The sequence below is a fragment of the Helobdella robusta genome, assembly GCF_000326865.2.
Source record: "Helobdella robusta unplaced genomic scaffold HELROscaffold_24, whole genome shotgun sequence".
NCBI lineage: Eukaryota > Metazoa > Annelida > Clitellata > Rhynchobdellida > Glossiphoniidae > Helobdella > Helobdella robusta.
The window spans coordinates 196551-220767 of NW_008704261.1; the positions used below are offsets into that span (position 1 = coordinate 196551).

Here is a 24217-nt window from a genome sequence, read left to right on the forward strand (position 1 = left end):
TTCAGCGTTTTTATTTTACTTGAAACTTTGAAACTAATGTTAAGCCCTAGCCTACCTACGATTGTTCAACTCATCTCAATCCCTAACTTACCTACGAATTAAATTAAGTCTGGTAAAGAAAATAGAAAGTTGAAGAAAAACATAACAACGACACCGAATGAATGGATGTTGTGTATGTGTGTGTTTTACTGATGTGTGTGTGTAAATGTGCGGGCGTGTACTCTCCAAAAACTTCTTCACTCACTACGGACGAACCTCCATTGCACCGACCATCATCTGACACGCATCGATGGAATGAATTTGACCGGATACTGAAAAACACTAAATTAAAAAAAAAATAATTCTTTAAAGTAAAAAACAAGCCATTGGAAAAAAGGCAACTTATCTTATCTACCTACTTTTCTGACTACTTCTCCATCACTTGCGAAGTTCAGAGCGGATCTCAAGACCCATCTGTTTTCAAAATTCATTGAGGAGCGCTGTTGAACATCGCGGAAATAGAGCTTTATAAGCTAATTGATTGATTAAGATGACAAATTCGAGTACTTTCAATGGTACGATGGGACAAGAACAAATTTCTTTTAATATTATCTTCAAATTGTCATCGGAACGATCATCATGAGACCACCATCTGAAACATGCTGACGCCCACCACAGCCCACCTCTCATCATTCTGTAAAAAGATGTTTTTATTAGCTTAGTATTAAATCAAGGAACAAAGGAACGGACGAATAAATGATGAATTGAATGATTTAACGAATGAATAGAATGAATCAATTAGTAGAGGAATAATTTGAAAGATAGTGATAAAATGAATGAGAAAAATTAAAAAAAAACTAAGCCATACTTCAAAAATCGTCACTGTTGTTTTCTTCAAATTGTCATCGGAACGATCATCATGAGACCATCATGTGAAACGTGCTGACGCCCACCACAGCCCACCTCTCATCATTCTGTAAAAAGTTATTTTTATTAGCTTAGTAGTAAATCAAGGAACAAAAGAACGAACGAATAAATGATGAACTGAATGATTAAATAATTAGTTAAAAGAATGAATGAATGAATAGAACGAATTAACGTCAATTAATGGAAGAATAATTTGAAAGATTGAGGAAAAAAATGAATGAATGAGAAAAATAAAAAAAAAATAAACCTTACTTCAAAAATCGTCGTTACTTCAATCCATTGCACCGACCGCACCGACCACCACATTCAGATCGGCACACAAGATTTCATCCGAACTTCTGAGCGTCAGTCGAACAGCCAACGCGCTGATTCTTCCTACACCACCATCATACGTAAATCATCATGAGACCACCATCTGAAACGTGCTGATTCCCACCACTGCCCACCTCTCATCATTCTGTAGACAATTTTTTTATTAGCGTAGTAGTAAATAAATGTTAGAATCTTAGAAGCAAAAAATTATAAAATGGAAATAATGGCAAATAATAACTGAAAATAATAAAGAGATTAAAATGTAAAAAAGAACTTACCGTCGTCCATTCGAAAAAGGCAGAATGTTGAATGCTTTCCGGTTCCTACGTTGTCCTCCAAAACTGGTGCCAGTCCTCCTCGAGATTGTTTTTGAAACACAGCCCGTGGAATGGAAAAAGAGAAAATTCTCATCAGAAAGCTTAGCGGTGCTTGCATCTCAAATTGCTTAATAAAAATAATCCTATCTACCTATTCAATTACCTTAACTAATCTATATTAAATTGTTAATGGTACGATAGTCGAAAGTCCCCCTTCATTCTCCCTCCTTTGCACAGAGGTTCACCGACAGCCAGGGCACCGGATAATAAACCATTGCCGTGCGGATAGTAGACTATTGCCGTGCGGATAGTAAACCATTTGCCGTCCGGAAGCCGTGCGGGTAGTAGACTATGGCCATGCCGCATAGTAAATCATTACCGTGCAGATAGTAAACTATTGCCGTCCGGATAGTAAACCATTGCCGGTTCACCATTGGCCACCAAGGCTTACCTCTGACAACGGATTTTGAAATTCAGAGTCTATCGGCTATCGTACCCTCAGCTTACCTATTCATTACAATTAAGCCCTAGCTTACCTAAAATTACAAACCTCAAGAGCCCAATTCATTGGCCAATCGGCACCCACCCCACCACCTACGTAATGCCTTGGGCTCCAACTTAGTAATAATAATATAAAACTTAAACCCTGAATCTATAAATGAGTGTGTGTTACAACGTAGCCTTAACTTACCTATTCATTACATTATGGCCCTAGCTTACCTAAAATTACAAAACTCAAGAGCCCAATTCATTGGCCTTTCGGCACCCACCCCACCACCTACGTAATGCCTTGGGCTCCAACATAATAATAATATAAAACTTAATAATTAATCTACCTATCGATACACTTACAGCGTTTTAATTTACATTACAAGATTGTTCCTAGAATTACATTATTGCCCTTAACTACCTATGAAATTAAATTACTCTCAACCTTAGTAATAATAAATTAGAATGTGTAATGAAAATAAAATTACGCTCAAATACTAACATAAGTGTTTATGTATGTACTTTTGTGTGTGTGTGTAATAACGCTGATGCGTGTAATGTGGGTGCAAGAAAAAATAGAAGCGATAAACTTACGCGCCTACCTATTCAGCTACATTAGTGTTGGATGCTTCCTATCTATTTTACCTACAATTAAAATTATGCCTATCTAACTTACCTATATAGCTACCTAATGTAATTGTGTGTGTGTGTGCGTGTGAGCATTCTTACTTATTTTTAAATTACAGGGAAAAAAGAATAAAACGTATCCCAGACAGGCGTGTATTCCTTGCCACTGAATGAACGAACGTAGCCTGACATCTTCCATGATGAATTCCTCTGAAAGCTCCAAACTGAATGAAACGAATAAAATGAAAAAATCTCATTTATTTAATTAATTTAAATGAAAATAGAGAAACGAGCCGCAGTGAAACCCGCCAGCCGGAAAATCCAGCCAACTGGCAAAAGAAGGAACCGCAAAGAAACCGTAAAACGTACCCCAGCCAAGCGTGCATTCTTTGCCACTGAATGAACGAACGTAGCGTGACATCACAACCATTCTGATAATCCACGATGAACTTTTCTGAAGCTTCAACCTGAATGAATGAACCTGATTGAACCTAATGAATGGAAAATCTTATTTATTTAATTAATTAATATGAAAATAGAGAAACGCAAAGAAGCCGACCGGTCGGCAAAGAAAGAACCTCAAAGAAAGGTATCTATATAGGATTTATGCTCTATATAACTCTATATAACTCTATATAACTCTATATAACTCTATATAACTCTATATAACTCTATATAACTCTATATAACTCTATATAACTCTATATAACTCTATATAACTCTATATAACTCTATATAACTCTATATAACTCTATATAACTCTATATAACTCTATATAACTCTATATAACTCTATATAACTCTATATAACTCTATATAACTCTATATAACTCTATATAACTCTATATAACTCTATATAACTCTATATAACTCTATATAACTCTATATAACTCTATATAACTCTATATAACTCTATATAACTCTATATAACTCTATATAACTCTATATAACTCTATATAACTCTATATAACTCTATATAACTCTATATAACTCTATATAACTCTATATAACTCTATATAACTCTATATAACTCTATATAACTCTATATAACTCTATATAACTCTATATAACTCTATATAACTCTATATAACTCTATATAACTCTATATAACTCTATATAACTCTATATAACTCTATATAACTCTATATAACTCTATAACCATACATACCACCACATTCAATCAATAAAAATCCTACTAAAACCAGGAACCACCGTGTACCTGTTATATGTATGATGTGAAACAAATAAAAAAAAACAAAGCAAAAACACACCACCAAATAGAGTAAAAGAATAGAAGTCCCTAACCTACCTATGTAACTAAATTACCTTATGCCCTAGCTTACCTATATAATAAATTAATTTTTACCTCACCTACCTATGTTTCATTAACTTAACTTAAGACTCATGAAGAAAGAGAAAAAGGAGTAAAACAGAACATATAATACTACCACACAAACAAACATGATGTATGTATCTATGAGCAACCGCTAAAGAACCCACCTAAAATATAAAAAAATACAACATACAATCACACAAACCGCAGGCATGCAAACTCTATATAACTCTATATAACTCTATATAATAAAATAAATAAAAATAAAAAAATAAAATAAATGAGATCAGGCATTCTGCCTCATGCGAGGCAGAATGCCTGATCTGATTTTCATGCTGTCTCAGCTCCTATTTATACTCGTTTCAACCATACACTTTCACCATTTCAATCATTCACATCAGTAAAAAACTTATTTAATGTATGTACTACAGTATTATACAGTCTTGACCACAATGCCAACAGTACTAAATTGACGTCATCGAACGAACGCCTTCGAAATTTTCTGATTGGCTGGTTGAATCTGCAATATTGCTTTTTATATAAAACATATAATCTTATTAATTATTTGTATAAATGGATTCTAGTTACTTTATATATATATATATATATATATATATATATATAAATTCATTATAATTGCAACAGTAATCAATGCTACATATGTATGCCGCAGTTCAAAATTTTCGGGGAGAATTCAAAATAGTTTGAGATCACACCTTGCTTAACATTCGATTCCAAGCCGAGCCGAGCTAAGCTGAGCCATTATGCATAGATTTATAAGCGCTTTTATAATAAAATTATGCTCGCTTTATATATATAGTATATTAATTCCTTATAAACGCAACAGTCGTAATCAGTGCTACATATGTGCGCAAATTTTTCTGGGAGAATTCCAAATAGTTTAAGACCACACCTTGTTTAACATCCAATTCCAAGCCGAGTCGAGCCAAGCTGAGCCAATATGCATATAGAGTTATAAGCGCTTTTATATTAAAATTTTGCTCGCTTTATATAGACTATATAGTATATAAATTCATTATAAACGCAACAGTAATTAGTGCTACATATGTGCGCACGCAGTTCAAATTTTTCTGCAAGAATTCCATATAGTTTGAGACCACATCTTGCTTAACATCCAATTCCAAGCCAGCCGAGCCAAGCCGAGCTAAGCTGAGCTAATATGCATAGATTTATAAGCGCTTTTATATTAAAATTTTGCTCGCTTTGTATATATATAGTATATAAATTCATTATAAACGCAACAGTAATCAGTGCTACATATGTGCGCACGCAGTTCAAATTTATAATTTTTTATAAATTTTATTTGATGTTTTTTAATTAGTCAGGTCACAATCATCATCATCATCGATATCGCAATGAAATCAAATTGAGAATTTTTTATATTAAAAAAAGTATCTTTATTTATTTTATGATACTATTTTGTTCAATAAGATACTGTTTGATACATACAACTAGAATAAATATAACGGCCTTCGCTCACTTTCAACGGTTGATCAAGGAGCTTACTTCTGGAGGGGAGATGGAGGGTTAGGTTCGAGTCAAAAGTTACGATAGTATATTTACTAATTACGGAATATTGCTTTTATTTAAAATGTTAAAATTTTATTTTTTTTAAATTGTTATTCAATATGGTAATTAATTACTTTTATTTGGTATAAATTTAAACAAATAAAATCGACATTACCGAAAATAATTAAAAGTTGCAAAAATTGAGATTCTTTGCATATCCCTGCTTCAACCCATAAGAAAGTGTTGTTTAATTGTAAACCCCTTGTAACCACCACCCTCTTTCACAAATAAATGTCTGTCTACATCACTGATTACGTCATCCTGGGATAAACAAAACTCGTTTACTTTTAAAGGAGATATGTGAACAAGTTGGTGTGTCGGAATTCTACAGAGCAAATTATAATTTTACGTTATTATATTGAGAATATTTGATTCAAATTATTATGTTGAAATGTTATTAATTACTAATTAAAAAATTGGGTAAATAAGTAATTAAGGAAGTAATTAAATACGTGTTAGAAATTAATTAAATACCTCTATTATAATTATACGCCACGGCTATTATGGAAAATTTTCCTATTCACTTTTCGGCATTTAGATCAATTCAATTTAATTTAAATTAAATTAATTTTATTTAATTTGTATCAATTTAATTGATGTCAATTTAATTTAATCAAAAAGTTTAAAAATGGTAATACAAAATTCCAGATGTTTTAAAATGGACAATTCGGTAGAAAAGAATAATTATTAATCTTTATTAAATTAATAAATTATCGCGAAATCATCATTCGATACGCTGGGCGCGGCTGACCAGAGCAACGATGATTACAGTCGTAGCTATGTTAACTATTCTAAATATTTTGCTGGTCAGTGTCTGGTTAGTCTTAGCCGTTGCATCCAACATCAGCGATACTGGAACGAGTACTTTAAGCCTACCTTTTTAGAATTTTTTTTTTAGTTACTTTAGTTAGAACGATTACTTTGGTTCCATTTAGTTGTGATGAGTGAAGAATTCCATTAGCAGTGATTTTGTATTTTCTATTTAAAAATTATTAAATCTAACTTTACTAATTTATTTGCGTGTTGTTGAATCCGTATGAATACGTTCTACCTACACGACACATCACACGCGAAACACGTGGTAGGCGGGGATCTTCGTGTCGTATTCGAATTCGGTCAGTGAAACATCATCAGACGACCTTAACCACTAGGCCATCACGCTTCCCATATATGCCATGCCTAAGATGCACCTATATATACCATACTTAAATTGCACCTACATATACCATACTTAAGATGTAACTGTATATACCATACTTAAGATGTATCTATACATACCATACCTAATGTTCCATACCATACCATACCTAAAATGTTCCAATACATTCGACGCCTAGATTGTACGATGCTCTGCAAGGAGTATTGCGAGGTGTACATTGATGGAGTTGAGGTGCCCTTCAAGTCACGGAAGGCTGTTGAGTGGATGAGTGGCGTCTCCTTTTCCTTTTCCAACATCGAGGTTGCTCGTTTTATAAGCATTGAGCCATTACAACATCACAAAACCTCCCTCAACAATCAAACAACTCACCCACCACCTGCAGACCATAGCAGTGCACATATTCACCGGCCCAAGAGATCTAGGAGGACTGGCACTGGACTCGGACAGCAAGACATTCAACACCGGCGACGTAAGCTGGAGGTGTCGGATTGGTGATAACATGAGCGAGGATTGGTTTAAGACGGTTGGTGATTCAAAATTAATGCGCTTGTATGTCGTAAATTAGATCTCGCCCTGACTGGGATCAAATTCAAAGATGGATGCATGGATTCACACCCATTGGTTGGAGAATTATCCATGTAGATATAATGGTTAATGGATTTCATAATTAGTTAGTTAGCTAGCTGATGAAGGAGAAATGGTTTAAAACGTTTGCACTGTTCAGAAAAGGTATCATCGATAAACAAGCATCCAACAAATATAAAAGAAATCGATAATTGATCAACGAATTGTACATTAATTAATAATAATAATTAATATTATTAACTTATTTGATTTTTTTACCGTTTGGTTTTAAAGTTTTTGTTGATTATTAGTTTTACCTAAATTCGTCCTCAACTCTAGTACGTCAGTAATTCACCGAAAACACATTTACACGTATCCCCCGTTTAAACGTTTTTTTTACTATTTTTTTTATAATCCATTTTATTTATGATAAAATAATTTATTTTACTGAAAAAAAATTTTTTAAATATATACACTCAAATTTTGTTTAATATCCATTTTACCAAAAAATAAAAAAAAATTGTTGGCCCACCTCGAGTCAGGCGTTTGATGATTCAGACTGGAGGCCGGCTATAGTCATAGGGAACGTGACGATGTGTGGATCCTACAATCCCTTACATTATCCCAAATGTCCTGACAAGCGTTAGTTTATACAGATATCTACATCTATCCAGATATCCATATTTATCCATATATATATATATATCCATTTCATTAACATTTTACCAAGATATCCATATTTATCCATTCATCCATTTTTGTTATTGTTTATTCAGATATTCATATTTATCCATATCCATTATAACTTTTTTATCGAAAAGCTTGTTTTTCAAATATTTAAATTTGTCTATCCATTCACTCATCCATCCATCCATCCATTCACCCATTCATCCATCCATTCATTCATCCATCCATCTAGCAATCAGTCCTGAAACCTTATGGATCTGGGGTAGGAAAATGGAAGACAATTTCAAAAATTCACCACATACGTATTGTAGGTTGGTGGTGGTGATGATTATAGTGCTGCTGCTGATGAAGTTGATGATGATGATGAAGTTGATGAAGATGATGAAGTTGACGAAGATGATGAAGTTGATGAAGATGATGTAAATGAAGAAGTTGTTGATGATGATGAAGTTGAGGAAGATGATGAAGTTGATGATGATGATGAAGATGATAAAGATGAAAAAGTTGTTGAGGATGAAGAAGTTGATAAAGATGATGATGATGAAGATGATGAAGTTAAGAATGATGATAATGATGATGACACGAATCTCTCTCCAAATTTATCCACCTCTCAACATAGATGGAGAAAGGGAAGAAAAAACTTTGCAGAAGCCGCCGAGCCAATGAAGGAAAAACCGAAAGTGGAATTCTTTGGTAAATTCCGTAATAATAATACTATTAATAATAATAATAACAATAATAATAATAATAATGACAATAATAATTATAATTATAGTTTTTCAGTTTTTATTTTCTTTATATTTTTTTAAAGTTATTGTTGAGAATTGGTTCTACGCAATGAAGATAGTGTTGTTGTTGGCTTTCTCCCTGGGTGTCATGCTACTGGTTGTTCTTGGCGTCAAAAACAAGATGATGAATAAGAATGGTTGGTTGGTTGGTTGATTGGTCGGTTGGTTGATTGGTTGATTGATTGATTAAATGAATGAATAATTGGTTGGTTGGTTGAATGATTTGTTTGGTTGATTAAATGAATGAATAAATGATTGGTTCTTTGTCTGATTGTTTTGTTTTGATGGTTTACTGGTTGGTTGGTCAGTTGGTTGGTGGGCTGATTAGTTGGTAAGTTTGTTGGTTAATTTGTTGGTTGGTTGGTTGGTTGGTTAAAGGATTTGGTTGATTGTTGAAATGAATAGTTGTTTGGTTGGTTGGTCAATCGGTCAGTCAGCCAGTCAGTCGGTTGGTTGGTTGGTTAGTTGGTCAGTCAGTCAGTTGGTTGGTCAGTTGGTTGGTCGTCAGTTGGTTGGTCGTCAGTTGGTTGGTCGTCAGTTGGTCGGTTGGTTGATTATGTGTTTGATCCAAAAATCTATTTCACATTCAATCATTGAACTTTTTCATTTTTCTCACCAGTGAATGAGCAGTGAAGATCGCTACAGGAAATTAATGACATATTATGCTACTGGGATTCAGTAAAACTATTCAAAAATTTATCTGATACTTTAATTGAAACACACTCAAACACACACGCACACACTCACGCACACACACACACACGCGCACACACACGGACGTCGATACAATGACATGTTTTGTATGATTTGTTTAATTTTTCGACAAATAAGATTGAACAAAAAAAAACAAATAATGTAATTTATATAATATTATATAGCGTCATGGCAAGCGACTGAAGCGCATCATCATTATTACAACAAGCACACGGTGCATGAATGCACGTGAATTAACACATCACACACTTTTGCATGTGATAAGCGGGGATCTTTTTGCATTCGAACCCGGACACTTCATCAACAATGCCAGGCACCTTAGCCATTACACCATCGCGCTGCCATTAGGCTGCCAAATATAAGCAAAGATTTTTTTCATTTTCTTGAAGTATAACGGAGACGGAAGAGAAAGCTGAGAATTTGTTAGGGACTGTTGGTTTGAATGTGAAGAGATCTCAAGTCTGCTGGTAGCAAAGGATTATTTCATCATTAAGTTATCTACGTCACTTTTATCTTTATTTTTTTTATCTTTATGTCAAAATCCGTGCAAATAGGTTTCCCATGTCGAAGTTGAATTTCTAATTCTGTAATTTTAATACCTTCATGTCGGTCTCGAGAATGAGAAAGCTTCTTCTGCAGTATCTGATGATGTTACTAGCGTTTTTTTTTTGGTTCATCTCTGGTTGTTGTAGTTGCGGTAGAAGTATTATTATTATGGCTGTTATTATTATTATGGTTATTATTATTATGGTTATTATTATTATTTTTATGGTTATTTTTATTATTATTATAATGGTTATTATTATTATGGTTATTATTATTATTACGTCCTACCTCGGGAAACCGGGTCTCTAGACGCAAAACGAAGATTGATTGATTATTATTATGGTTATTACTATTATTATGGTTATTATTACTATTTCACATTCAATCATCGAACTTTTTCATTTTTCTCACCAGTGAATGAGCAGTGAAGATCGCTACAGGAAATTAATGACATATTATGCTACTGGGATTCAGTAAAACTATTCAAAAACTATTCAAAAATTTATCTGATACTAGCTATTTAAATGAATGACAATTACAAACATTGCCCAATAATTAAAAATACTTTTGAAATATCTCCAGTTGATTTCTATAATGACTTTAATCTTTCATTGTTTAAAATTATGTGGCCGGTTTCTTTTAACGACGAGTCGATAGAGACTGTTATAAGGTTATCATACGGCATTCATTGCGACAGAAACAATTTATGATATAAATTTGAATACATTTCACCGCTCTGTACTTTAATTTGAATTGAGCATAATGGTTTTATATTGACATTTTATTATTTTACCATTTCATAGTTTTAATTATTTATTACCCTGGCTTTGAATAAAAGAGTTCTCGTTATTATTAATATGAGTAGACTGTTTAGACTGTTTGTTAATGGAGAAGTAATACAGAGAGGTATATGCTATTTTTTTGGATATCACGAATAAACAGCGATCATTAGCAAACAGAAAATGCCGATGGTGATGATGGTTGTGATGGTCATGATGATGGTTGCGATGATGATATTGATATTGATGATGATATTGATGATAATTATGATGATGATGGTGGTTGTGATGACGATATTGATGATGATTATGAAGATGATGATTATGATGAATGACGTTGTTTTAAAAAGCGACTGAACGATGAGTGAGAGTTATTGCAGTGCGGCGACAACAACATCATTTTCATTATTACCATCAGCATTAACCACTATCATCACCAATTTCATCATCGTCTTCATCATCTTTGATTGATTGATCGATCGATTCACTCATTCATTTATTCATTATATCATTCACTCATCGTTCATTCATTCACTCATTCATTCATTCACTCATTGTTCACTCATTCATTCACTCACTCATTCATTCGTTAATACCCAAATTTGTTTTTCGTGTATTTTATCATCAGTACCATTATCACCACCACCATCATCATCATCATCATTGACCTTTTCCCCTTCGACTTCATTCTGAGCTGATAGAATCCCTGCAGTTTTGAAAATAATATCGGTCCTAAAAAATGAATATTCATTTTAATTTAAATAACAAAATAGCGTAATAATAATAATAACCTTAATTACGATGAAAATAATAATAATAATTTTATGCAAGTTTTGGCTAATTTCGATGAATAAATTGACGCTAATTTATGCAAATTTAGACTAAATTCTATCAAAAAATACATGATCTGTTAGCATCTTGAAACAAAGTATTATAAAATCAATTAATAATAATAATCTTAATAATATTATTATTTTATTATTATTATTATTATACTTAGACTAACTTTTCTCCTTACACCAGATAAGGTATGCAAGGGCCGCGATGAGCATGGCTGCCAGGGACCAAAGGGCCACAAAGATGGCGCTCAGCACGTTAAAACCTGAAGTTAAAACATTCGAAACAAGTGGAAGTTGTTTGCTGATTGGTTGGCGGTTGGCTGGTTGGTTGGCTGGTTGGTTGGTTGGTTGGTTGGCTGGTTGGTTGATGGCTGGTTGGTTGGTTGGTTGATTTTTTAGTGCAGTGATTGTGGTCGTGATTTATTGAAATAATATATATGTATATTATATATGTTTCAATATATTTATGACTTTCCATAGTTTCAGACAATCTTATATTATTGCTAACTTGACTAACTTGCACGTGTTTGCTTTTCGCTTTTTGTCGACTAACGTGTCTTCTAATATTTCAATTAACGGTTTCTTTAATAAACAATTATATTAAAAACAAACAAAGAAGTTTTTTATTTTAAACATGATTGTTAATAGGTTTCACTCACTAAAAAATTCAAATTTAACTGTCAGAGCCGGAGCAAATATTGCATAACTAGGTGTCTCATATAAGTAGCCAATGAATCAACCATTCAAACAAAGATCAATCAATTAACCAATCAATCAACCAATGAACCAATGAATCAATCGGCCAAGCAGCTAACCAATCAACCAACCAATCAACCAATCAATCAACCAATCAATCAACCAGCCAATCAACCAGCCAATCAATCAACCAATCAACCAACCAATCAAATACTTTTTTCCGAGTCCTCAACTAAAAATCTGCAGAAGAGGAAGAGGTTCTCGCTGAAGCGGTCCTCTCCTTCGATCCAAACCCACGGCAGACTGCTGGTCTTTTGAACTTTAGCTTCAAACAATTATCATTTTATAATATTATTAATTTTGTATTAAGATTTAATAATATAATTCTTCTTAAATATTGAAATTTCATATTTTGCTTATGCGAATATGTATTGTATATAAACTTTTGACTAGCAACTCTTATGAAGACGCGCGCGCGCGCGCGCACACACACACACACACACACAAATGAACTGATTCAAATCTGCATGACAGAAAAAAAATTGCCAGCTAGACTACCATCACCACACCAACCACTCACTACCGCCTGAACAATTTTTACTTTTTCATGTTGCGTTCAAAATTCAAACCCAATATTTTTGAAAGGGAATGAAAATTTTATAGTGAAAAAGTCATTGTGGATTGAAGTAATTTTAAGCCTGTCAATGTTTTCTTGCATTTTCAAAGCCAGGCTCTCTGGAAAATGGCTTAAACTGGAGTTTCACTCACGTCAAAAAATTCCACCTTATTGCTTTCACCAGTTTAGCCAATCAACGAAACAATCATACAACCACACACGGGATGTATAGGGTTTTGTCCAATTGCGTCCGACAGCATTATCCTCAAACCAATCATCGTAGTCTTCCATGTCCCTGGTACAACGCCATTGGCTGTTGTTCGAGTTGAAATAACCTGATTCGCTGACGACGGCCAATCCTTTTAGTTGACTCCTAGACGAGACGATCTGAACGCCCAATGCCTCAAGGTGGTTTATTTTTGGGTTATTATTATTATTATTGTTATTATTATTAATTTTATTTTTATTATTATTATTATCATGGATATATCTTATCGTTTTTGTCATGTTTGCACGAAGCATGCTAACTTCATTTTTATGGAGTTTCAAGGTGGTGCCGAGAGGGTCTTCAGGGCTGGCATCGTTGTAGCGACCATCGGCCTCTGCTACGGGTTCTTTGTCGTATCCGACAAATATCAAACAGAGAGATCGACAGTAGATTGTCGTTTCTGGATGTGATGGATTGGTTGGTTTGTGGGTTGGTTGGTTAGTTGGTTGGTTAGTTGGTTGGTCAATTAATCAATCAATCAATCATTTTTTTGATTTGGTTGGTTGATTAACCAATCAATCAATCAATCAATCAATCAATCAATCAACCAATCAATCAATCAACCAATCAATCAATCAATAAACCAATCAATCAATCAATCAATCAATCAATCATTGATTTGTGGGTTTGTTGGTTAGTTAGTTGGTTGGTTGATTAATCAATCAATCTATCAATTCAATCAGTCAATTAACCTTCTCTCAAATCAACTTCGACATTTTTATTCTTGGTCGGCAGTATTTCAACGGCAAATATCAGCACCAAGTTTAACGAATGCATCAAACACACAAACGTCTTCGATACATCGAACTTCATTATAACCGGATTTTTTATTTCATTGGTTGACTTAATCTATTCATTGGTTGGTTTAATTTAGGTTAATTAAATAACCATAATTAATTAATTAATTAACATCTCCAATACATCAAACTTCATTTTAACCGGACTTTTTATTTCATTGGTTGACTTAATCTATTCATAGGTTGGTTTAATTTAGATTAATTAATTAATTAATTAATTTTCAATTTTCGATTTTTTTTCCAAATGAATTAGATATAAGTTAATAATAACTACAACAATGGTGTAAAATGTAAATAACACTGACGATTTGTTTGCAAACACACACTGATGGCGTTTACAAATTTTTTGTTATCTTTGGATTTATTTTTTTAATACAAAGTATATGGTATCGGAGCAATTAGTTTTAAAAATTAATTATCAAAAATTGCATTAAATAAAAGTTATCAAATAAAAGTTATTAGTAAATAAAAGTTAAAATTGCATTAAATAAAAGTTAAATAAAAGTTAAAAAACTTATATATATATATATATATATATATATATATATATATATATATATATATATCAGTATCTCTTTTATAATTTATTAATCATCGTTAATTCATTTTTAATTGTCAATAATAATTTTTATTCCATTTATTCATCTCCTGTACTTTAGTATCTTTACGATATTTTTATATTTTTTTCTTTGCAATACAAAACTTTTTCAGTAACGTCTTTCTACGTGTAATAATATAAAGTATATTAATGGTAAATACCGCAATAATAACAATAAAAAATAGAACATAGACGTAGGCAGGAAGGGCCTTGAGGGCATTGCCAGCCCCTAAAAAAAAAATAAAAAATTACTAGGATTAAGGTGAAATTTGGTAAAATTAGTATATAAATTTGTTAAAACTTATTTCAGCCCGTCACAGTTATAAAACTAAGTTAAATGTTCTTAAGAATAACTGGTTTTAATAGAGGAAAGAGAGATATAAACAAATATAATATTGTTTAATTTTTATTAAAGAGACAAAATAGGTAAAAATTAATACATAATAATAGCATGCTTCGAACAATATAATGCAATTGTGCGTTTTGTGGATAACTTTCACTCAAAGATGGATAATAATGATAATGCTAACTTTGAATCTAAGAAGATTAAACGGTTGAATTATTAATTATTATTATTAATTAATTAATTATTGTTGTTATCTTGTTATATTTGTTATCTTCGCTATTTGTCATTGATTGTAAACCGTTGAATCTTTTCATACCGTAGAGGATTGTAAAATTCTATCGTACACGCGATATAAGCCATAAGGGGTGGCAAATGGAGAGGTTTGAAGAGAAGTTGTAATGTGCTGCTGCTGTTGCTGCTACTACTACTATTACTGCTGCTGCTACTATTGCTACTACTGCTGCTACTACTACTTCTACTACTGCTGCTGCTACTACTACTACTTCTATTATTATTACTACTACTACAGCAATAATAACAAAACATTAATAATAATAATAAAATAATAATGATTTAATAATAATTATAATTATAATGAAATAATAAAACTTATATCCATATTTCTCCCATCAAACAGCGTACAGATTCAATAGCATTCGCTTACCGGAGACGATAAGTAAATTTATTCAAAATATATTATAATTATTATTAATATTATTATTATAATTATAAATAATAATGAGAGGAATTTTTCAATGACTGAAACAGTTTTTTTGACTCGAAACGTTACGTGGGCGTACCATAATTATTTGTAAATTTCAATTCGTGTCTATAGGAATTCTGTGTTGGTGTAACTGTTAAGACGCCCGGCGCTGAAATCCCAGCCTATCACGTGCGATTTGAGTGATGACGTTGATTCACGTGTATTTACTTGCACTGTTTGTCTGTCTGTCTGTCTGCCTATCTGTCTGTTTGCCTTTCTGTCTGTTTGCCTTTCTGTCTGTCTGCCTTTCTGTCTGTCTGTCGGTACTTATGAGGAATGATTAGATGCGAGATCTTTTAAAATTTAGTATTATAATTAATTAAATAGTTAATTAATTAAACAAAATCTGTTGTTGTTGTTAATTAATTAATTAATTTATCATGTATATCATTTAATCAATTAATAGGCGTGACAGTGTTATGCATGAACAACTGCAGCATATTCAGTCCCCCCTTCAGCTATCGGTACGTGGCCGAACCAATGAGTGGAGATGTTTTCACCATGGTGGAAAATGACGTCAGTGAGGATGGCGGAAAAGATGGTGGTGGTTGTGATGATGATGGTGGTGATTATTATGTTGATGATGATGATGACTATGATGATGATGATGGTGGTGATTATTATGATGACGATGATGGTGGTGATGACTATGATGATGATGATGATGATGATGATTATTATGATGACGATGATGGTGGTGATGATTATCATGAGGATGATGATGAGGATGATGATAATGATTGTATCTATTAGAGATGAATCGAATAGTGAATTTTGCCGAAAGTCAAAACAGTGGTGGATTTACTATTTGGCCAAAGTCGAAAGTAGATTACTAAAAAATCTAAAAAAAATTTGAAATAAATCACGTTTTTAAAATAAAATATGCTATTCTTTAATCAGTAACAATTCTCTATCGAGATATCATTCAGTATCTCGCTCAATTTCAAATGCTTCAACAGCCACCGTGGCCAAAATTGGTTTCCCGCTAATGAATTATGAACACTGAAACAGGAAGTAATAGCTAAGACAAAAATCGCTATAACCGACTACTCGAATGTTCGGTCGAACCGTAACTTTTGACAGATTCATCGTCATCATCATCATCATTAATAATAATAATAATAATAATAACAATAATAATAATAATGATAATGTTGACTTGCCCTCGAAACAAAAAAAAAATCCTCTGTCAGACGTTTGAAAACGGTCTATCGAAATAAAAAGCTTTTAATGACGACTTGAACGGCTGTGTAGAGCTGTACTTAACAACAACAACAACACCATCATTGTTTCATCCTCATCAGTTCATGGCAGTGCATATAAGAAGCGTGGATGGGATGAAAGGGGGGGTGGCTATACAATCCCGAGGCGGCAAGTACAACACCGACCTCAGATGGAAGTGTGTCAGCAGTAATTCTGTCGATCCGAACTGGTTGGTTGGTGGTCTGGTTCCGGCTGAATGTGACTTGATTGGCTGGTTGTTTGAGGGATCGTAATGAGATTGGCAGGTTGGTTTATTGGATGTGATGTGATTGGTTGGGTGATTGGTTTATTGAAAGTGATTTGATTAGCTGATTGTTGTTTGACTGAATATGATAAACAGATAGAATTAGCTGGTTTTGCATCTTACATGTGGAAGCATTCTAACAAGGGATTTATAAGACCAATAATGAAACGGTGACGTTGGTGCTGTCTATGCAAATATCCAATCCAGCAGCCAATCAGATCACGCCAGCTCGACTTCGGTGTCGTCTTTAATTTCTTATACACCTTCCTGACTTATACACACATTCATTCAAACGAGCGGTTAAGCCCCGAAACACACTAAATAAGATGAAGATAATTTCAAAATTTTATAATATAAATTTATAATTAATCTTCATTTTATTTCTTATTTCGTTTTATCTCTACCGGACAATCGATCATTTAAATAAACAGCTGCCCCAAAAAAAGATGCAAAATAAGATGAGGATAATTCTAAAAATGCTCTCACGTGATGTTGTTGTTGTAGAGGCTAAATTCCTTGCTAGAATGCTACCAAATGTAACAAACGAAACTCTCAAAGCCAGCTAGTTCCATCTGTTTATCAGTCCAATTCAGTCCAACAACCAGCCACTCACATCACATTTAATAAACAAATTTTTTACGTAGGGTCCAGCCAAGCTTCGACGACAGCAGGTGGCCTGTGGCGATTGTAACGGCCGCAGTGAACGAGTGTGGCTCCGGTCTGAAGATTGCCAAGTGTCCAGATGTCTTCATGAATCAGGGCGCTAAGTGGATCTGGACGAAAAGGTGATAGTGACGATGGTGCTGGTGGTGGTCGGGTTATTAATATAATTATTATTATAATAATTATTATTATAATTAATATTATAATTATAATTATTTCGCGCCAGACTGACGGATGCGAAAACCCCGCATGACAGCTCCCACTGTAGGCTGAAATTTTCCAATGAAACGTCCAGTGAGCGAGTGATGATAGTGATGATGGCGGTGATGATGGTGATGATAATGATGATGATGATGGTAATGATAATGATGATTATGATAATGATAAAAGATAGTAAGTTAAATTGTTGATGATAAAAATCTTATTTAATTTTTTTCTATTTTACGAACATTTTCAACGATGACGACGACATTCACCTCCTACCCAACCATGCATTCGAACCTGGACAAACGAAGTCAGAGGAAAAGGTTACAAGATAGTCATGTGCACTACGATATTGCTGATGTTTATCACCATGATGATCAGCCTCTCAATAGCTTACTACGTCATTGGAGTCATCGATGATGATATGAGAAGAAAGAAAAGAGGTTTGTGATCACGTTGGTGATGACGGTGGTCACGTGATGATGTTGTTGTTGCAGATGATGATGATGATGATCTCGTGACGATGATGACGGTGGTCACGTGATGTTGTTGTTGCAGATGACGATGATGATCACGTGATGATGATGGCGGTGGTCACGTGATGTTGTTGCTGATGACTAGCTATGTTGATGACAATTTTAACTTAATAATTTTTTTAAAATATTATAACTTAATTACCGCAAATGTAACAATTATCGTGAAATCATCATCACTACACCATAACCTCCATATCATCGTCATCATCAGCCCCCTCATCATCACCCTCACCACGTCATTATCTCCATATCATCATCATCACCCCCATCATCATCTTCGTCATCACCATCGTAGCAAGTTCATTCTTCATTCCTCTGGATGAATCAATTAGAACGGCATCCGTAGACGCAAAAATTCCTGCTGAAACTCAAAAATGAAACAAACCATTTTTTACATACGCACGTGAAACTATATCATCAATGAATATATAAATAAAATGACATAAAATCCCATAATAATGAAAACCATAATAATTCTCGTACACTCGTTCGTTCTTCATTCCTTTGTATATGTAATAATTTAAATTATTGCCTTAAATACGGCGAATGAATGTTGGATGGTCGGTTGGTCAAGTCCCCAGCCAGGTTTCATTTGCTTTGTTCAAAGCTGAGAAGAGTCTCCAATGAAATAGATTGACCAGATTAACTTGAAGATTATTTATCTTCACGATTATTTTATTCAATTAATTAATAATTATAGATAAATGAGTAAAAATAATTAATAGACGAATTAGCTAAACTTTGTTTCAATTAGAAAATAATTTTGTTTTCGTGAATTATTTATTTAAACGATGACAATTAACTGAGATTTTACAATAAGGGACAATAAAAACCGATATATATATATATATATGTGTGTGTGTGTGTGTGTGTATGTATGTGTGTGTGTGTGTGTGTGAGTGGTGTGTGTGAACAAACAAACAAACAAAGCTAAAAAAAAGTAAACATACTTACAAATGTTAATAACCATACATCGAAATGATCAATTGTAAATTTCACAAGTAAATACATAAATATATATATATATATACATATAGTTATATATATATATATAGTTGTACATATGTATATATATGTATATGTATGTGTATGTATACCTACATTCTAAAGCGATATGTGATATGCAATTTATTTTAGAAACGTTTGCTAAAGTTAACTGTGGTTATTATTAATTATATTATTATTATTAACAGAAGTAGTTGTAGTAGTAGTAGTAGTCGCAGTAGTAGTTGTCGTAGTCACAGTAGTAGTAGTAGTAGTAGTAGTAGTAGTAGTAGCAGTAGTAGTAGTAGTAGTTGTAGCAATTGTACCAGCTATATTATTTTATTGTTATTATTATTTATTATTGTTATTATTATTATTATTATTATTATAGACATTATTATTATTTTAATATGGTAAAAGTCTGGCAGGGTGTTACTAATGAAAATGTTGAAGATGTATTGTATTATACGGACCGCGGTACAGCAAGTTGGCTTTTATTCATCATCATCACCATCATCATAATCAAAATTACCATCATCATCATCATCATCATAATCAACATTACAATCATCATCACCAGTATCATCATCATCACCAGTATCATCATCATCATCATTACCATCATCGTCACCATCATCATCATAATCAACATTACTATCATCATCATCATCACCACCAGTATCATTTTCATTATCACCAGTATCATCATCATCATTATCACCATCATCATCTTTACAATGATCAACGCAATCATTATCGCCATTGTAATTACCATCATCCTTACCATTACCGTCGTAATCGTAATCATCACCATCATCGTTTTCATCATCACTATCATCATCATCGTCATTGACATCTGGCCCTGATCTCGTCGAGAAATTCATCAAAGTTAGTCTCGCCATTTCTATCCAACGTCTCCTCGATTACTCCCCCAAACCTCAACATCACCTTCCTTTCGTCATCATCACCACCACCATCATCATCATTATCATTATTATTATTATGCTTATTAATCTTGATATCATCATCATCATCGTCGTCGTTATCATTATCGCTTATGAAGGAAGTTGCTGATGAAGTTGATGAGGTTATTGAGGAGAGGGATGAAATCGTGGAAAAGTGATAATCCGATGTCAGTGTTGATGATGATGTTCTTTCTAGGTGCTGATGGTTATGATAACGATGTGGATGTATTTGTTGTTGTGGATGTTGTTGATTTAGGTGATCGTTGTACCTTGGGTCGTGATACAACAATCTTTGTCGCTGATGACGACGCTGTTGAAGCTGGAGCAGCTGCTGTTGTTGCAGCTGCTGTAGATGATGTTGTTGTTGTTGATGATGTTGTTGTAGATGATGATGTTGTTGTCGTGGATGTTGTTGTTGACGATGTTGTTGTTGTTGACGATGTTGTTGTTGATGTTGTAGCAGCTGATGTTGATGATGATTTTGTTTTTGTTTCAAGCCAGCGAACCTCGGTAAACTTTCCCCATCGTTACTCTCGTTCTCAATTTTAAAATCATCATCATCATCACCTTCATCACCATCACCATAACCACAATTATCATCACCATTACCATAACAACAACCATCATCGTCTTCCTTTCTGAAATCATCATCATCATCATCGTCGTCGTCATCATTATGATCATTGTTAATTAAACTACCAACACCATAAACATCATCGTATGTGGCGTTGCTGTAATTGTTGTTACTCACATCATCATCATCACCACCACCATCATCATCACCATCATCAGCATCATCATTATTAACATTATTAACATCGTCATCATCATCACGATAGTAAGAACTCCGGCTCGTTTCATAACCATCTTTCGAAAAATCATCATTGACAAAAATGTTATTATTATTATTATTATCATTATTATTATTATTATTATTGTTATTATTATTATTATTATCATCATCATCATTATTATCATTATCTCCATCGTCATCATCATAATCAGTGATAGTCGGAGAAGCGTAATCATTATCATCAGCACCACAATTCGGACCACGGCGAACAAGCCTTGTAAATTTTTCAATTTATATTTGAGTTGAAATTTTTAACGAAAGATTAATTATATCAAATTATAAATTCATAAAAATAAAATTTTTTAAGTTGAGCGATAAACACCAATCTAAGCCATATGGTTACTCATGCAGACAGACAAACAAACACACAGACAGACAGACAGACAGACATACATACTACATACATACATACAGACATATATACATACATACATATAGACAGACATAAATGCAAACAGACATACAGATAGACCGACATACAGATAGATATACAAACATAAACACAGACAGACATAAATACAGACAGACATAAATGCAAACAGACATACAGATAGAACGACATACAGATAGATATACAAACATAAACACAGACAGACATAAATACAGACAGACATAAATGCAAACAGACATACAGATAGACCGACATACAGATAGATATACAAACATAAACACAGACAGACATAAATACAGACAGACATAAATGCAAACAGACATACAGATAGACCGACATACAGATAGATATACAAACATAAACACAGACAGACATAAATACAGACAGACAACCAGCCAACCTGCAGAGCGAACTATCATACATCTCATCGAAGCACCCCTCCATATCCGTGTATCCACCATCGGCCGTCGAACTTTCCAAAGTTGAATAATTTGTTGATGTACGTGTTGATGATGATACTGTTGTTGTTGATGACGATGATGTTGTTGTTGATGATGATGTTGTTGTTGTTGATGATGATGATGTTGTTGTTGATAATGATGTTGTTGTTGATGTTGTTGATGATGATGTTGTTGTTGTTGATGATGTTGTTGTTGATGTTGTTGATGATGATGTTGTTGTTGTTGTTGGCGGTGATGATGATTGTAGTCTAGTTGATGGTGGCAATTGTTTTCCATATCTATAGGTAATGCTATCTTTATAGTTCACGCCACGCTTATCAGCGTTAATATTAACATTACTACTACTACAAGTATTATTATTATTTTTATTCTTATTATTTTTATTATTGAGTTTATTATTATTATTATCGAATTGTTTATTAATGTTATCATTATTATTGTTGTTTTTGTTGTTGCTATTAGCATTATTTTTAGCATCTCTCAACAATGCTATACCCCTATCAGCGAGGCCAATACCATTGGTCCTACATTTAATCCTATCAGTCTTGTGTTTCTTGTTATTGTTATTATTATTATTATTGCGATTATTATTATTATTGTTGTTGTTATTATTGTTAATATTATTGTTATTATTGTTGTTGTTTCTATTGTTGTTGTTGTTGTTGAAAATATTCAGCTGGTTACAGTAATCGTAAGTGTCGGTTGAGTAGTAACACTCGCATTCGGCTGATGTTAAGTTCAACGATTCCTCGCTATCCAGTCTGGGGAAATTATAGTTGAGAATATTATTATTATGATTATCATTATGATTATTATTATTATGATTATTATTATTATTATTATGATTATTATTATTATTATTATGATTATGATTATTATTATTATTGTTGTTGCTGTTATTTTTGTTATCTGAGCTTTTCTGCCTTGAAATGTTGGCATTTATAGCCGACGTTGATACGAAATTATGATCATTATGATTATTATTCTTATTATGACAATAATTATTATTCTTATTATTCTTATTATGATTATATTTATTATTTATATTATTATTATTATTATTATTATTATTATTAAAGTTGTTATTATTATTAAAGTTGTTATAGTTAGTATTGCAGATTAGTCCATCGAAAATCATGAGCTCTCCGTTACTCAGTGAAGAGTCGAGGAGTGATGAGGACGACAACGACGACGACGACGAAATCATTGCGGCCGCCGCTACCGCCACCGACGACGATGAAGCTGGTGATGATAGTAGTAGCGACGGTGTTAACAACGATGTAACAGATGATGTAGCAGATGATGATGATGATGATGATAAGAATGTTTTTGACGATGAAGATGATGATGATAACGGTTTTGATGATGATGCTGACGATGGTGATGATGATGGTCCGACTGAAGGATTTATAACCCTCAGTAAGGAGTTCATTGAGTTAATGGTTGCCTGCGAAAAAAATGGCTCGTCATCGTCATCATCATCATCATCATCATCATTACCACATTTACTATTATTATTGTTATTATTATTATTGTTGTTATTGTTGTTATTATTATTATCATAATTAGTAGTAGTAGTAGTATAAGTAATATAATTATTATTATTATTAATTTTGGCATTATTATTTTTATTATTATGATGATGATTAACTTCGTTGGCAATCAACCAGAATGAGGACGGTGAGTGAAAAGATGAGGATGATGATGAAGAGAATGATGATGAAGATAACATCATGGCGATGTTGGATCGAGTTTCGGCCAAAGTTTCATATTCCAACGATGATGATGTTGTTGTTGCTATTGGTAATGATGATGTTGCTACTGATGATGATGATATTGTTGTTGCTACTAATGATGATGATGTTGTTGCCACTGATGATGATGATGTTGTTGTTGCCACTGATGATGATGATGTTGTGT

The 24217-nt window shown here is 33.1% G+C and overlaps 3 protein-coding genes across 3 annotated transcripts; 2 read left to right on the forward strand and 1 right to left on the reverse strand.

Annotated features, from left to right (window-relative positions):
- Positions 1-6885: 6885 nt before the first annotated feature.
- Positions 6886-8680, forward strand: HELRODRAFT_172510 (hypothetical protein; the record flags this gene model as incomplete). The annotated part of the gene is made up of 5 exons (XM_009019189.1): positions 6886-7032; positions 7115-7255; positions 7839-7942; positions 8318-8537; positions 8603-8680. The coding sequence occupies 5 exons, from the start codon at positions 6886-6888 to the stop codon at positions 8678-8680; spliced, it is 690 nt and encodes a 229-aa protein (XP_009017437.1).
- Positions 8681-15130: 6450 nt separating this feature from the next.
- HELRODRAFT_172512 (hypothetical protein) lies at positions 15131-19021 on the forward strand (the record flags this gene model as incomplete). The annotated part of the gene is made up of 7 exons (XM_009019190.1): positions 15131-15177; positions 16171-16249; positions 17038-17165; positions 17885-18025; positions 18130-18197; positions 18419-18550; positions 18939-19021. The coding sequence occupies 7 exons, from the start codon at positions 15131-15133 to the stop codon at positions 19019-19021; spliced, it is 678 nt and encodes a 225-aa protein (XP_009017438.1).
- Positions 19022-20675: 1654 nt separating this feature from the next.
- HELRODRAFT_172513 (hypothetical protein) lies at positions 20676-23504 on the reverse strand (the record flags this gene model as incomplete). The annotated part of the gene is made up of 4 exons (XM_009019191.1): positions 20676-20791; positions 20862-21055; positions 22237-22354; positions 22793-23504. The coding sequence occupies 4 exons, from the start codon at positions 23502-23504 to the stop codon at positions 20676-20678; spliced, it is 1140 nt and encodes a 379-aa protein (XP_009017439.1).
- Positions 23505-24217: the final 713 nt, after the last annotated feature.